At 48.1% G+C, this 16,695-nt stretch overlaps 1 protein-coding gene across 3 annotated transcripts; it reads left to right on the top strand.

The window, feature by feature from the left end:
• Positions 1-16: 16 nt before the first annotated feature.
• Positions 17-16,474, top strand: LOC144735524 (uncharacterized). Of its 3 annotated transcripts, none has more exons than XM_078617927.1 (7): positions 17-1,568; positions 4,587-4,692; positions 6,071-6,154; positions 8,223-8,363; positions 8,993-9,417; positions 11,182-11,365; positions 13,547-16,474. In XM_078617927.1, exons 1-7 carry the CDS (start codon positions 528-530, stop codon positions 14,158-14,160), a joined length of 2,595 nt encoding a protein of 864 aa, XP_078474053.1. In that variant the 5' UTR covers positions 17-527; the 3' UTR covers positions 14,161-16,474. The 3 variants fall into 3 exon arrangements, with proteins under 3 accessions (XP_078474053.1, XP_078474055.1, XP_078474054.1); XM_078617928.1 differs by having other exon boundaries at positions 18-1,568; positions 13,550-16,474; XM_078617929.1 differs by lacking the exon at positions 6,071-6,154.
• The last annotated feature ends 221 nt before the right edge of the window (positions 16,475-16,695 follow it).

Raw genomic sequence — 16,695 nt, 5'->3', positions numbered from 1 at the left:
GCGCGCGGGCCGCTTCTCTCTCTCCCAGAGCCCCATCACCGCCACCGCCACGACGTCTGCCGCGCAGAGTGAAGAGAGGTGGAGGCGGCGGCGGCGTTCACCGCTCTCCCTCACCACCTCCTCACCCTCACCAACCCCTCACCACCACCCTCTCACCCCCTCACCACCACCTCACCCCACCACCACCTCACCACCTCCTCACCACCACCTCACCACCCTCTCACCACCACCTCACCACCCCCTCACCGCCACCTAACCTCACCACCACCACCCCCTCACCACCCCCTAACCCTCACCACCACCTCACCCCCTCCTCACCGTCACCACCCCCTCACCACCCTCTCACCACCCTCACCACCCTCTCACCACCCTCTCACCCTCACCACCTCACCACCCCCTCACCACCACCCTCTCACCACCCCCTCACCACCCCCTCACCTCACCCTCACCACCCCCTCACCCTCACCTCACCCTCACCACCCCCTCACCATCACCTCACCACCCCCTCACCCCACAACCCTCTCGCGATGTCGGCCAAACGGAAGCTCGACAACAACCCGGCAAACGACGACACCAACAACACCAACAACCCAGCAGCAGCAGCAGACGACAACAACAACAACGACGACCACAACAACAACGACCCCACGCCGCCATCGAAGCGACGCCGCCGATCTCGCCACTCCATCAGCATGAGGACGAAAGTCGCCATCATCCGCTGGTGGGAGGGAGGCGGGACGGCTGCGGGCATCGGCCGAGCGCTGGGCCTGAACCGCTCCACGATCTACACCATCATGAGGGACCGGGCGCGGATCGTCGAACACGTGAGGGCCTCGGCGCCCGTCGAGTCGACGATCATCACCAAGAGGCGGAGCGGCGCCGGCGGCGTCGAGGAGATGGAGAAGCGACTCGTGGCGTGGCTGGAGGAGCAGAGACTTGGTGGTGGTTGTGATGGAGGTGGTGATGGTGGTGGTGATGGTGATGGTGGAGGTTGTGGTGATGGTGGAGGTTGTGGTGGTGGTGGAGGTGGTGGTGGTGGAGGTTGTGGAGGTGATGATGGAGGTGGTAATGGTGGAGGTGGTGATGGCCGTGGTGGTTGTGGTCGAGGTGGTGATGGTGGTGGTGGAGATAGTGGTGGTGGTGCTGATGGTGGTGGTGGTGCTGATGGCCGTGATGGTGGAGGTGGAGGTGTCATGGTGCCCCTGAGCTTCAGGGCGATCCAGAGGAAGGCGAGAAGCCTCTTCGAGGAGTTGACTGCGACTCGCCTCCTCCACGTCGACCGAGGAAGAGGAGGCCGAAAGGGATACGTGCCCCCTCCTCCATTCGTGGCGAGCCGCGGGTGGTTCGATCGCTTCAAGGCTCGGGCGAACCTGCAAAGCGTGAGGCTCTCCTGCGATGGTCGCTGTGGTGGTGGTGGTGATGGTGGTGGTGATGAAGGCGGCTCGGGTGAATTCCCCGATCTGTTGGCGCACGTCGGTAGCATGCGAGGTGGTGGTGGAGGTCGCTGTTGTTGTCAGCGCCTCACCCTCTACGCCATCGGCAAGCCACCGGCACCAGCGAGACTCGAGGTAAGGCGATGGGAGTTGAAACAAAGAGTCTTGGTGCTGTTTGACACCAACTTAGCAGGGCTTTCGCGACCAATATCATCCATGGTTTGGAGGGTTAGATCGCGTAGATTTATATAAATGTGTCTTTAAAGCCCTCCACCACACGACGCGGCCAACTAAGTGAGGGTTGTCACGTAAACAGAACGTGGCCAATTCGTCACTAGTACAGCACAGGCTGTCTGCCGCCTGATGAAGCTGGTTGTGGTTACTGGCGAAACGTCGTACTCGGATTGTAAATGGTGTGGCTTGGCTCGCCAACACACCGGTGTGCTGTACTAGTATACTACACTATACACTACACCATACACTACACCATACAATACACCATACACTACACTATACACTACACTACACTCCACTATACTATACACTCCACTATACTATACACTACACTATACACTACACTATACACTAGTGCTGTAATAGTATACTACACTATACACTACACTATACACTACACTATGCACTAGTCCTGTACTATACTACACTATGCACTACACTATACACTACACCATACACTACACCATACACTACACACTCCACTATACTATACACTACACTATACACCAATATACACTACACTATACACTAGTGCTGCACTAGTATACTACACTATACACTAGTGCTGTACTATACTACACTATACACTACATCGTACACTATACACTACAATACACTACACTAGTGCTGTACTAGTATACTACACTATACACTAGTGCTGTACTATTTTACACTATACACTACACTATACACTACACCATACACTATACACTACAATACACTACACTAGTGCTGTACTAGTATACTACACTATACACTACTATACACTACACTATACACTACATTATATACTAGTGCTGTACCAGTGACGAATTGGCACGTTCTGTTTACGTGACAACCCTTACGAGTTGGCTGTGTCGGCTGGTGGCGGGTTTAACGACACATTTATATGTTTACGCGATCTAACCCAAAACAAACTCTATCTTGGTGCTGTGTTTGTATTGTGGGGCGTACAATGAAGACAAAGATTCCGGACTAACCCCCCAGTGTAGCCTGGGAACAGACGCATTACCAAATAGGCACCTTCCAGGAATCTGCTCACCGCAAGCTATGAATACCCTAATACGTGCATTGCAAACTAAACACGCTCTGATATTACTGGGCATTGTTTTTGAAACTTGATTGGCCTACACCACAAGAGATTGCAGCAGCCTTCTTTAGTGCCTAATCTCACTACCAGTGTCAGACCGGAGAACGCCCAAAGGCGAACAGTACAAGGGCAATGCACTATCAGAGTAATGAGAGCTCGGGGTAAGCATCTACATCATGCCAGTACCAAAATATACTAATAGGGTTTTCCCCTTTTTTCTGGCAACAAAACTGACTCCTTTTGCAAGGAATCATGTTTTCATTAACCACAATACTTGCAGTCAAAAAGCAAACAAAAAACACAACTCTGATAATGTATGCATCCACACCAGAGACAGCTTTTCTTAGAGCCTAGTCTCATATGGTGATCGACCAAATGACGCCAAAAGGCGCACAGTTCAAAGACAAAAAGGGGAAAAACCCTATTAGTATATTTTGGTACTGGCAAAGGAGGCCTCATGATGTAGATGCTTACCCCAAGCTCTTATTACTCTGATAGTGCATTGCCCTTGTACTGCTTGCCTTTGGGCGTTGTTCTCCGGTCTGACACTGGTAGTGAGACTAGGCACTAAAGAAGGCTGCTGCAATCTGGTGGTGTAGGCCAATCAAGTTTCAAAAACAATGCCCATTAATATCAGAGCGTGTTTAGTTTGCAATTTCACAAGTACCGTGTGTGGTTAATGCAAGACATGATTCTTTGCTTTCCGGAAGTGCTGAACATCTCTTGCCTCTTTGAAGATTTCATGGCTGTGTTTGTGTTGTGTATTGTGCCTGTACGTGTGTAGTACCGTCGAATACAGATCGACACCCGGGGTTGAGGCACACTGACGTTTATTTACAATGCACAGGGGATACTTAATACTGGAGGGGGTAACGGCCCCCTCACCCGGATAGCTGGGAACACACGGCTATCTACCCTGACCTGCCTCTTAATCCTCCAATCTCTGGGCTAGGGGAGGCTGTCTGGCCCGACACTGGTGAGTCGGGCTACGGCACCCGGAGTCCCAGAGTCCTAGCTCTGATTCACGGGGCCCCGCCACTGGCTCGGTCCTGCGCGGCCCTTACAAGGGCGGCGTCTCAGGGGAGACCAGGGCTCTCACTAGGCAGTCTTCAATCTTCAAGAGTTACCAACACATTCTGCCCTGAGCCCTTCGGCTCATCCCCTTATATCTTGAACCCCTCCCCGCTGGGGTGGGCCCTGTGCGGACGTCGTTGCGAGCACCCTCCCGTGTGCTCACGAAGCCCCGCCCACTGTGCTAGTTTCTCATACGATTCCATACATATCACCTCTACACATATCTCCTCCGTAAGACCCCTACACGTGTATAGCACGCTTGGCTAAGTATGGTGCGAAATAAAGGTTCAACGTACGGTCTATTTCTCCAACAGTGCGTGGGAGTTTTCAAAACGTGAATTTGATGATGATATGACGCGATGATGAACGTATTAAGGGAACGCATTTTTTAAATGGCGCGGATGCGAATTGGATGTACTAACGCGATCGAGCGAACGGAACTGCGTCGCGCGAGTAGAAACAAGCGGCCGTAACGTCTGTCTCTGCGTAGCATAATTATCGTCGCACAAGGCATTGGGATGCTGCTGGATGATTCTAGACGCTACGCACATGCCCCCAGTCTTTGTTTAGCCTGTGTATGCATCATCTCACACGCTACTGCGGCCTGCGCTTTACCCCCTACATGATATATCATTTATTGTAAGCGCAATTTTTCCAGAACATGGAGTTATTCAGGAACGCAACTACTACCACCGCCGTGTTATAGGAGAACACGCTGTACGTGCATACAAAAGTCTCTTTCTGTTCCCTCTCAGATGGATTCGGGCATTGGGTTGCCCTTCATCAAACAAGAATACGATGGAAATCCATTGGCCGCGATGTCTTCTGACTTGACGGTGAAACCTGAACATTCAGATGTTGGTGAGACACTTTAAAAAATGCACGTCTCCCGCGTGGTCACATTTCAATCGTTGTTAACAGCATGTCCTCTATTAGCACACAGTGAACAACAAAAGCGCGGAGGAAGCAGTGGCCTGCATTGGGTTAAGAAGAGATCGAGGCCATCATTCGTGATGGCCTCGTCACTCCTGCAGAAAAAAATGCTACATCGCTCAATTGGGGGCCTTTCACCGGGTCAAATAAAAAACAAGTTTAGTTTAGGAGGCTGCTGTTGAAATCACTCCGTGGTGTTTTAACGTTGGGGCCCTTCCCCGACAAGGTGAGGTTCTGCCGACTGGGAATAACTCGATAAAGCAAGTTGCTTCATTTCGTGATATGAACACAACTCCGCTATAAATTTCGTTTCCCCTCACATTTGTTCAGTTGTGCCGTCAATGTCAAAGGCATTTTTAAAAATATTGTTTTACCAGGTGAAGCCCCAGTGGGCTGCTATACGTAGCTTTTTTTAAGAAGCTGACCTGGCTAACACATATAATACCTCAACAAAGTGGCTTTTCACGTGTGAAATGTATACCAGCAGCCAAATATTCTAAACCCATAGCGCTACATAGAGACCCATAGATATACATAGAGACTCACCGAGACCCATTTTCAGAGAGAGCCATAGAGACCCACAGAGATCCAGAGACTCTTATAGAACCAGAGACCCACATAGACCCATACTCACATGTTTCTAAATATATTTCCATTCACATTACCCGATCTCTTGGCAATTGAGACAACGCACGATGTCGGTAGAATGCCGACAAAAATTACTTCACAAGATGACTGTAGTCACTTAAAATCCTCCCTTTCATCTCTGGAGCAAGCGTGTTACGTGACTATAATACCTGTACTTCTCGTGTCAGTGAAATAAAACTTTTATCGCTCACTGATGGGTTAAGCTGCGTAGAGTCAGCCATATTTAATGTGAGAATTTCGTGTGTTAATTGGTCTTCTACTTTCGTACAGCTGCTGATGTAGATGGTAGGGAAAACAACTACAATTTCACATTCAGGTTGGTCATGCTCAGATAACCGCGTCAGGAGCAGCGGAGTAGTGTATCATCACCGCTGTGATGTCACCTTACTAGTTGGTAGATCGGGGCATTGCGTTGTTATACATTGCACGGTCTGTTCATTGGCAATTGGGCTGGACCCAATCGAATCGCTACATTTGGGAGGCACAGTTTTAATAGCAGGCTTCCGAAACCCCAGATACAAACTGCGGGATGTCGACGGTGCTGGCTCAGGAGTATCTGACAATCATCGTCTCTCTCTAGCCCTTCAGACACCCCTGGCTCCGCCACCTCACGCGACGATTTGTCCGTAACGGTCGATTGAACGCACGGCGTGTGCAGGAGCAGTGGCGACGCAAGAAGATGAGGGGAGTCTGGGCACTGGGATTTTGAGGATTGTGGTGAAAACCGAAGTGGAGGAAGATGGTAAGACCCCCCTTCCTACAGGCAGGCAGAGCGGAAAGCAATTAACAAAATAGCCAAACAACACCGTCGACAACAAGACGTCAAGAATTATACGATCCTTCTGTAGAAACACCCCTCGCCCAGTCTTTATCATTTTAATGCATTGTTTGGTGGTGTTCCTTTGGCAGTGGTGCACAAGCACAACCAACAGCAATCATTTGTCAACAACACTGCCCCGTAGAACGTAACTATACATATGCACAGGCATACCCCCGGTTTGCGCCCAGGATGCGTTCCTGAAGAGCAGAACGTAAATGGAAAGAACTTGAATCGAAGAAAGGAGATGGGATGGGAAGTGGGATTGTGGATTGTAGTGTGGTACAGTAGCTACTACTTAGTAGCTACTACTTAGTAGCACCTACTACTACGTAGTAGTACCTACTACTACGTAGTAGTAGTAGGTACTACGTAGTAGTAGTAGTAGGTGCTACTGCTACGTAGTAGTAGGTACTATTAGAGATGGGACCGTGGATTGTAACGTGGTACAGAAGCTACCAGTAGTAGGTACTACTACTAGTAGTCATAGGTAGTACTCGTGGTCGTAGCTAGTAATAGCTACTACTACTAATAATGGGACAGTGGATTGTTACGTGGTACAGTACCTAAACAGAGGATGCTCCAGTAACCCATTGCACATATATACCACAGCACCGTCGGAGTGAAAAATTTATATTACGAATATATTAACTTCTCTATTATACTAAATGTATTACTGTTGGTTTTTTATAATTGAAAAAATTATTCGGTGGGGGAAAAAATAGAAAAAAATAAGGTACAGTGCAGACACGAGACTTTCCAATCAGGGACACCAGCGCTTGGGCGCCATCTGGCGCACGAATGTCGCATTATAACGTCGAAATATTTGGGTCAAGAGGGTGGTAAACGAAAAAAATAATACAAGGACTCCTCTACTTACGAACATTCGACTTAGGAACTTTTAGAGATATGAACAAACCCTGTTTGTACGTCCAGTTGCCTGTTTGGATTGAGAGTCATAAGTGCAATATAGATGACGGTGGTGGCATCTTACATCTGCAGAACGTTAATAATCATTGGCATTTGCATCAACAGGAGATTATGCAACGTTTAAAGCCATCCCCCGTGTTTAATGTACGTGCCGTACAACATGTTTGGAATCGACAGGAGTAAAGTTGGCCTTGCGAAGGTACCTCTGGAACCTAACTAATTTGTAAATAGAGGAGTCCCTGTAATTGTTTTACCCGTTCTGGCAATAACACAGGAGTTGTGTTCAAATGGACACACACTTATAGCAAGGCATCATCAAGTCTGCATGAACCACAATACTTGTGGCAAAACATGCAAACAAACATGCTCTGATAATAATATTATACACGCATTGTCTTTGAAACTGATTGGTCTAAATCTTGTCTCACCACCCGTGTGAGACCAGAGAAAGCCAAAAGTTAAACAGCGCAAGGGCAATGGAAATAAAGTATTAGTGGCTCGGGTTGAGCCGTTATATTGAAACGATGAAAAAATAAGAATACGTTTCATACCCGTTCCGGCAATAAAACAGGTGCGTTAAAAACCGTTGGGGTCTTGGCGATAAAGTTGGTAAATGTCGAGTACGTTATGGCAAGGTACCCACGATACATAAATCGGCACTGGGTCTCAATGGTAGATATATTTGAGTTGGGTAAATATATTTAAGTCTGCTTTGAAAATCCATCTCTTTAAAGTGGCCTTCCCTCTTTAGTTTGGTCGGTTGCGCCCTGGTTCTGTTTTTTCTTTCCTGCATTCCATGCATTGCGCATTGGGATCCTCAGATGGAACGCACAATATACATTTTCAATGAGTTGAGTACGTTGTCGCGAAAATACATAACAACGGGAGGGGTGTGAATCGGGGTGTTATTGTGAGAGGCAGCATTTGGTGTAAGGCCCCCTTCTCCAGAGCACACTGGGTCAGTGTTGTTGACAGATGCGTTGATTTTTTTTGTTTGTTTTGTTTTTGCCTTTCGACACCCCTTAATTCATCCAAAGGCCACGGTGCATTTTATAAATTACAGCTGCAGATCTACAAATTTTGAAAGTCGAAGGATGCAGTGCGAGTGCATGGGAGAAGGGGAATTCCCTCGAAGGATGTCCGGACACTTCACGCGAGAACTTCATCAAGGTGGAGTTGCCGAATGAGGACGTTGGTGAAGAAGGTGAGTCCTCCTCTGGAGGGGCCCACTTCAAATTTTGTTAAAGTGAAAAAAAACTGCAAATCTTGAGTTTGTAAATCGAGCAATGCCTGTCTTGCATATTGGGGCGCCGCGGTAGCAAGATGTTAATTCTCTCGCCTGATATGCAGGAGGTCATGGGTTTGATCCCGACCCTGACGCCTGTTGTATATTTGGAGTTTGCGTGTTCTCCCCGTGATCATCATCGCAGATTAAGTGCAATGCTTTTTTTGTTTTACTAACAATCATATCCCAGTTGAATGAGAATCTTCACTTAAAACTATAAGCTAAACATTTTTATTTTACCAAGTAATGCCCCACTGAGCCACCCTACGCAGCTCATCACAAATGATAGCTCAACGAAGTAAGTGGTTTACCATCATCACGTGGAAATTTATAGCGGGAAGCCACGAGGAGATATTAACTACCTCGTCTGGTATGTATGCAGGAGGTTGTGGGGTTTTTTTTTTTGTAATTTCACTGAAGGAGGGAGGCGTGGGGGGGGGGGTGCGCGGGGATTCTGAGCAAAGAAGAAAAAAAAAACTTTTCTAACGTAACTTTAACCAGGAAGCAAGTTATAATTTTTTTCTCCGCTCGCTCTGGAAAAAAACCAGGCGCAGTGCAGAAGAATTCAGCAAAGTTCCGGGGGGTGGCATCGCGGCCGCTCGTCAAACGGGGATGCCGTCGCGTCGGAGACCCCAAGGGGCCACGCCGTCACTCGCACTCCGCCACGGGCCATTCGGCCGCAGCGACGGGCCATTTGGCGCAAACTTACACGGACACTACGACGATGACTGCTGCGGCACCGGCGGCGGCAGCACTGACGGTACAGGCGGCCGCCCCCCCTCGCTCGTCGAGGAGAAGGGCGAACTTCACGTCGGACGAGTTGGAGGCCCTCGTGCGCTGCGTCGGGGCCCACCTCAGCGACATCGACCTTGTGCCCGACGGCCAGAGCATGCGCCTCGCGAGGAAGGAGCGCGCGTGGCTGGATGTGGCCTCCGGCGTGAGCGCCGTGGGTCTCTGTCGATCCGTGGCGGAGGTGAGCACCAACCGGTGGCGCGAGTCTTTAAATCTCTGTGGCCTCGCCCCACCTCGTCCCCCCCCGCTCCTCTCATCCTCTTCGTTCCCAGTCTCTCTCTGCCCCAACTTCTCCCAGTGCCCAGTGCTGTGTTGGGTCCTTCTCCCTCCTTGCACCCCTCCACTGGAATCAACTTCTCCCATATATTGAGCAGCACTGCACCATAGACTCAACACTGCCCAGAGACTCAACACTGCCCACAGACTCAACAGTGCCTATAGACTCAGTAGTGGCCATAGACTCAGCACTGTCCATAACCTCAACACTGCCCATCGACTCGGCACTGCCCATAGACCCAGCAGTGCCTATAGACTTAACACTGTTCATACACCCAACAATACCCATAGACTCAGAAGTGGCCATAGACTCAACACTGCCCCTATACATGAAGCAGTCCCCCTCCTTAAGCTCCTTCCATTCCTCTCTCAAAGACTCACCTCTTCTCCATCGCCCATCGCCTTCCTCTTCCCTTCCCTTTCCCCTCCACTCCTTCCTGTCCCTCCCCTGTAGCCCCTTTCGTGACCCTCACGTGCCCTCTGTTACCCCTGCCAACTGAACCGCTCGGTATTTGTTACCACTTTTAAACTCTGTCAAGCGCTTTCTAAAGATATTAAAAAACATAAGAAAGTTGATGATATGGTACAACTCGGTGACATTGTTTGTAAGGTTGATATAGCAGAATGCAATGTTAATGTTATATTGGTTTATTGTGTCGTGAGAAAATAACGTGAAGTATGTTAGAAATGTGAATGCTTTCACGACCAATATTATCCATAATAGAGTTTTTACACACTTTTTATTAACTCACTCTGTCTGTTGTATCCTCAAATCTTGTAACTCAATTTTTACCCACTTCTCAATGTGGTATCGACTGCAAACTTGGTATACTTATGTCATATTGATGACAATACTATTTTCTATCATAAAAAATATATTTTTTAAAACATAATTTTTTATATGTTATGTTTCGGCTTGGGTCTAATTGTCCACGCTCAACTGACATTGGCTGTAAATCACCACGGTCCCTTACGTTATGGCACGCTTCGGGGCCACTTTCCTGGGAAGTCGTGGAGTTCCATTACTGATACGGTACATTTCATTAAAGCGTGTTTTTAAAGAAGTTTTTTTAAAATATTACTTATTAAAATAATAATTCTATATCTATATATTTTTTTAAAGACCGAAGCAGGAGGATTTTTCCACAAATCTGTCTGTCGCCTGATGATGCTGGTTGTGGTAATTAATGGCAAAACGTCACAGCTACTCAAATTGTAAATCTCGCAGTGGGTTTTACTCTCCAACACAAAACCGGTTAGTGCTGTACTAGTAACGAATTGGTCACGTTTTGTTTACGTGACAAACCCTTTCCTAATTGGCCGTGTCGGGTGGCGACGCGGTTTTAATGACGCATTTACATTTACGCGATCTAACCCAACAAAAACATCTCATGTGATTGCTTTCGTCCGCTCGCTCCGGAACCCCACTAACCCGCTTTGCGCCGCTGCACAAGATTTGCGGTGGTGATGCGGTAGCTGACGACCCCTTTCGAATTAATTCACGAAGGCGTGGGTAGGCAGGGGAGACTTCGCGTTACCGGACATCCGCGAGTGAAAAATAAACTAGGGCTTCACGTCCCGTAGGATTTTTCCGCGGCAAAAAATCAATCCAACGTCCAGATTTCCGAACGTTCACTTTGCGCACGTCCCCGTCGTTCGTTCGTTCCAGGTCAAGAAGAAGTGGTTCGACCTTAGGAGTCAAACGAAGAGGAAGGCAGCAGCTCTGAGACGGGAGGCTGCGGGCGGCCTTTTGCTCGCCGCCCTCCAACTCAACCCCGTCGAGGAGAAGGTGGCCGCCATGCTGGAGACAACGGAGGCCATCCGGTGCCTTGCTCCTCGCATGCTTGGCAACGGTAGGTTTGGTTTTATTTTTAACTAAAACGACTATTAACTTTTTATTTATTTATTGTTATCAGGTGCAAGGCCCCCACCCGAGGTACTACGTAGCTCTTTTTCAGAAGCTACCTGACCATCACAAATGATAGCTCGACGAAGCGGCTTATCGTACATGATGTGGACATTTATAGCAGCAGCCAAATACTCTAAACGCGTAGAGATAGACTCACATATACTCGGAGAAAACCCAGAGATCCAGAGACTCATGTCGATTCACAGAGCCATATTCAGAGAGCCATAGAGACCCATAGATTACCAGAGACTCGTAGAACCTTAAGAGACTCACAGTGACCCATATGCATATAGAACCATAGAGACCCATATTCGGAGAGAGCCATAGAGACCTACAGAGATCCAGAGACTCATAGGACCATAGGGCATCGAAATGCAATTCCTTCTCGTTTTACTAACAATCATATCCCAATTGAATAAAAATTTTCACTTAAAACTATAATCTAAACAGTTTTTCTTCATTTTACCAGATATAAAACCCCCACTGAGCTACAATGTAGCTCTTTTTCAAAAGCGATGCTCGCCATCGCAAATGATAGTTCGACAAAGAGTCTCGTCGTCGTCATCATCGCGTGGAAATTTATAGCAGCAGTTAAATCATCTAGCCGAGGGGTCGGCAAACCTGCGGCTCCTGAACCCCACGCGGCTCTTCGAGGACTGCTTCTTCATGACAGTTTATTTCGATTTAAAGCTTTCGTGACTGCAGGGATTCATCTTCTTGGTTCTTTTGGTAAAGTCACGTAGAAGGAAAGTAATAAAATAATAAAAATAAAACATAATAAAATAAAATAATTCTCACGACATTTCGGCTACAATGCAAGCAGCCGTCTTCAGGTGAAGAATTCTTCACCTGAAGACAGCTGCTTGCGTTCTTCACCTGCTTGCGTTGTAGCCGAAACGTCGTGAGAATAATTTTATTTTATTATGTTTTATTTTTATTATTTTATTACTTCCCTTCTACGTGACTTTACCGAAAGAACCAAGAAGACAGTTTATTTATTTATTAAGGGTCCACCACCGTCTCGTATGCGCGCTGCATTGCGGCTCTTGAAACAATAACTTTTCTTTACCGAATTGGAAAACTAATTAATCTTCTTCACTTGCGAAGAAGATTACGAATGGAACCCGTCCTTTACTGACGAATGGAACCCGTTGGTAAGTAGGCCAGGGGGATTGGCCATATTTGCTTTTTTGTGGTTTGATCATGTAAGCGTTATCATATACACTTGAACCCTATGCCATTACCATACGCATACCGACTATGACCAGCCGCTTATGCGTACGTCGCGGAAAGAAAAACTAAAATCAAATAACTTTGTCGGAACACCGAGGCTCCCACCACGGTTTTGGCGCCGGCTATCGTAGAGTGGCGGCGGTCGTTTCGCTACGGTTCTCTGTGGTGAGCAACGACATCTGGATAAAAACAACGGAGCTACTGCTGCTTCTACGCCTCTCTCTAAATCAAATTAACGCTGAGCTGCTCCGTGCGCGTTCCGAGATTCGGCGGTGAACGGGACACCCACCCACACACCACCCTGCGACCTGCCAGACGTCGTTGTTGAACAGGGGAAGGGTTAATAAAGTGTCTCACCGGCATCTGAATGTTTACGTTTCACCGTCAAGTCAGAACACATCCCAGCCAGCGATTGGACTTTCTTAATTTTCTTGTTTAATGAACGGCAACTCGAAGCGTGACTCCGTCTGAGAGCAAACTAAAATAGAGATCTAGATACCCTGTTGAATTAGCATATACGCAAACACACAGCAGTTTATTCCCTCGTTATTCACGAACTTGCAATTCTGGCTATCCACCATTCTGCAACTTTTTCCAGACGCCCAAAAGACAGAGGATAGAGGTGTGTGTAAATTCCCACGTCTCACGAGACATCTGACCACCAGCATGGAAGAGTTGGCCAACATTCCCTCTCAGTGAGGGGGTGGGAGGGGGTCGTTCTCTGGCACTCCTTCTCACGTGAAGCCCTTCCAGTCGCAGTGGCGTGAGCAAGGAATTGCAGGGCTGCAGATTTTTTTTACCTTGTACCAGGTCGCACTCATTATACACAGTGTATCTATTTTCTCTCGCATACGCATTCATGCATACACATGCGCGTGCGTGTTTTACCCAGCAGAGCGTCCCCGTCTTACCAAGGCAGTCGCCACCAAAGTGGCTCCCGCAAGCCACCCAACCTCCACCGCCACTGCCGCCAGTGACTGGGACATTCGCTTGGCCGCCGCGCCGTTGACATCCGCCCAACCGTTGCGTCCGTCGAGCACCACCTTGCTCGATGCTCTGGGCCCCGACGAAGATCACGTTCCCGCCAATGACGACGCGCCTCCCGCGTGGACGGCTCGCCCCGGACGGCCCCCTCCCGGCGGCCCCGACGGCATCGCCGATTTCCCACCGAGTTCCCCGGAGCGCCAGGATGCCCCGCTCTCCGAAGGCCTCGCGGTTCCGTCGAAGCGGGCCTGCCGGGGTCGTCCACTCGGGGACGGACGTGGCGAGCGTGGCGAGCGTGGCGAGGGTGGCGGCGAACGTTGGGACCCCAACGACGGCGGCGGAAACGCGCACCTCGTCCGGCTGATGGAAGAGCAGACGGCGCTGCTGCGAGTCGCCGCGGACAAGCTGAGCAGGGGGCTGAGGACCATCGAGGAAGACCTCAAGGGGTTGAGGAGCTTGGCCGAGTCCCAGGCGGCCCTGTGGAAGAACTGGCTGGAGATGGGGCAGAGCGGTCGACCGTGACGCTGGGCAAGTCTCTCGTGCCCGCGGGCCAACTCGGTCATCGGGGATTGCTCTCGCGTTTGACGTCGGTTGCGAGTTCTGTGCGTGCGGACAAGGACGCGGTTTAAAAACAAAAAAAACGAGCGAAAATTACACGGAGTGTTCTTTGACAGAAGGAGGAAGAGTAAAAAAAAAGGTTATCAAAGTCGACCTCGCGATTATCAAAACACCGAAATCTCACAAATTCAAACGCTCGTGACGATTATCTGAACCACCAGCCCTGGGCCCTCCCCTCGGTTCCAACTACCAAACTCAAAATGAGTCACCCCCCCCCCCCCCCCCCTTTGTGCCGTGTAAACATTGCCACGAGGTAGACAAAGGGTGGCGGCAGCCTTGATCACTCCACTGTTAGATTAAAAAAAGGACCTCTTTACCTCGCTACCTCGCACGAGATTCATCTCGAGTTGCCAACCGTCGCGGCTCGTCAAGGACTGCTTCTTCGTGACAGGCATTTATTATGGACCGACCAACGCCTCGTATGGTTCGCTGCATTGCGGCTCTTGAAATATTGACTTTTTTGTTTGTTTTCCAAATTAGCCACAGATAAAGGTGGTGGATGGGCGGGTGGGTTGACAGGTTATGACCAATATACAATGAACGCACAATTCACACGGGAGTTCATTCATTGTTACGAGAGAGATTTATAAAAAAAAAAGTAGCCGTGCGTGGATTTCTTTTGACGGCGTAACGACGCAGTGCGGATTATGTGGAGCGGAGGTACTGTCGGAGCTGACGCGAACGTCGCCTGTACGTCCCCTCGCAAACGTTGCCTGGATGTTTCCACCAAAGTGCATTCCCGGTCGAGCGATATACATTAAAACATTTTAAACGTATTTTGTTAGCTAACAGTTCAAAACAGAAACCCTAAACATGAATGACGGTAGTAAGCAGATCAGTGCTAATTATTGAGCTAACAATTGTTTTTCCATCATATAGATTTTTTTGGGTTTGATCGCATGAATATAAATGTGTCGTTAACCCCCCACCACATGACACAGCCAATTAGTAAGGTTTGTCACGTAAACAGAACGTGCCAATTCGTATTTTTGTGCAATATCTATTACACTGGTCAACAAAAAAAAAAATTCTGGCCTGGACTTTTGCAGTTGTTTTAGACTAATTTCAGGGTGCTGATTCCAAATCTGATGTCAGATTTGCTCTATCACATCTCATTTTTATGCTATCGGCATACCCCATTTTCATTGATTTTACCCGAAATTAACTCTGTCACTTATGATTGCAAGTTGTTGCGAGTCAGTGACTGCTTTAGTGTTAAAATATGGTGCTGTATTTTTAGGATAGTGTGTTTATAATATCATTTTATGTAGATATCCATATTTATTTAATATTTTTCTTCTGCAGTTTTTATTGAAAATGCAATATTTGATATCTCAGAAACCGTATGTGATGTACAAAAACTGATGCCAGATTTGGAATCGGCACCCTAAAATTACCTTAAAACCGTTGGAATACCTTATGCCAGAAAAAGTGTGTTGACCAGTGTTATCCGACATTCACAACGGTTATATCTTAATGATGCATAGCCCCAAATGTACACATTTGTTTTAATCAATGACACTCCAAAGTCAACAAATCTCCCCCATGTGGCCTGTAACAGACTGTCGGGGCAAGTGGTTGTTAGTAGCGAGTAGCAGCACCTATGAAGCCCGGCAGCTGTGGCAACACGAGGGGGTGGGTGGCCAGCACCACGCCCGGCCGCCTTTGTCTCCCCAGTGGCGATATTTGCTGCACACAGAACCAGTTACTAATTTGAGGCCGAGTTGACCTAGGGGAGGCCCAGCACCGGTTCCAGATAATCGAACTCGGGTAGCTGGGTTCGTAGCGCAGCTAACCGCTACACCACCGGCTCCCCACATTGACACGCTCCTTAGACCACCACACAATCAAATCTGAATATTTCTACTGCAGGATAAATCCGATGCTGTTAAGCTCTTTGTTCACAGATGTCCAGTTGGGACACGAGCACAAAGTATAGGAAAGGTAAATAAATCGCTGAACAAAAAACACTGACTGCTTGATATTGTGAACTAGGTTAAACATAAACAATTGTCTTATGTTGGGGGAAGAGGGATCATCCACAAACATTTCTTCGAATAGTTTCAAAATCAAGAGTTGGCAACCCTTTTTTATCTCGCGGTGGCTAGGAAACGTTACCTCCCTCGCCTGGTATACAGGAGGTCGTGGGTTCGATCCCGACCCCGACGATGCCTGTTGTATATTTAAATATCTCTATAATAAAATAAATTTAAGTTTACTGTTTAGTGTCCGCGTCTCTCTCTCCCCGTGGTGGTCGCGAGGCTTTTTCTGCGGCCCTTCGGTTCATTTCTCTCCACATTTAGGATCAACATAACGAGTTTCGATTGTTACGTATTTCTGTGTATCTCTATGGTTCTAACATGTTTACACTATGTAACACGATTTTTGTTTTTGGGTAGTAAGTGTTATTTTATGATTGCGTATGCCCCAAAAGTTATA

Source organism: Lampetra planeri, chromosome 55 (assembly GCF_965212315.1).
Source record: "Lampetra planeri chromosome 55, kcLamPlan1.2.h2, whole genome shotgun sequence".
In the NCBI taxonomy this organism is placed as follows: Eukaryota; Metazoa; Chordata; class Hyperoartia; order Petromyzontiformes; family Petromyzontidae; genus Lampetra; species Lampetra planeri.
Note: the sequence above shows the minus strand (reverse complement) of the source record. Positions and strands in the feature narration are given on the sequence as shown.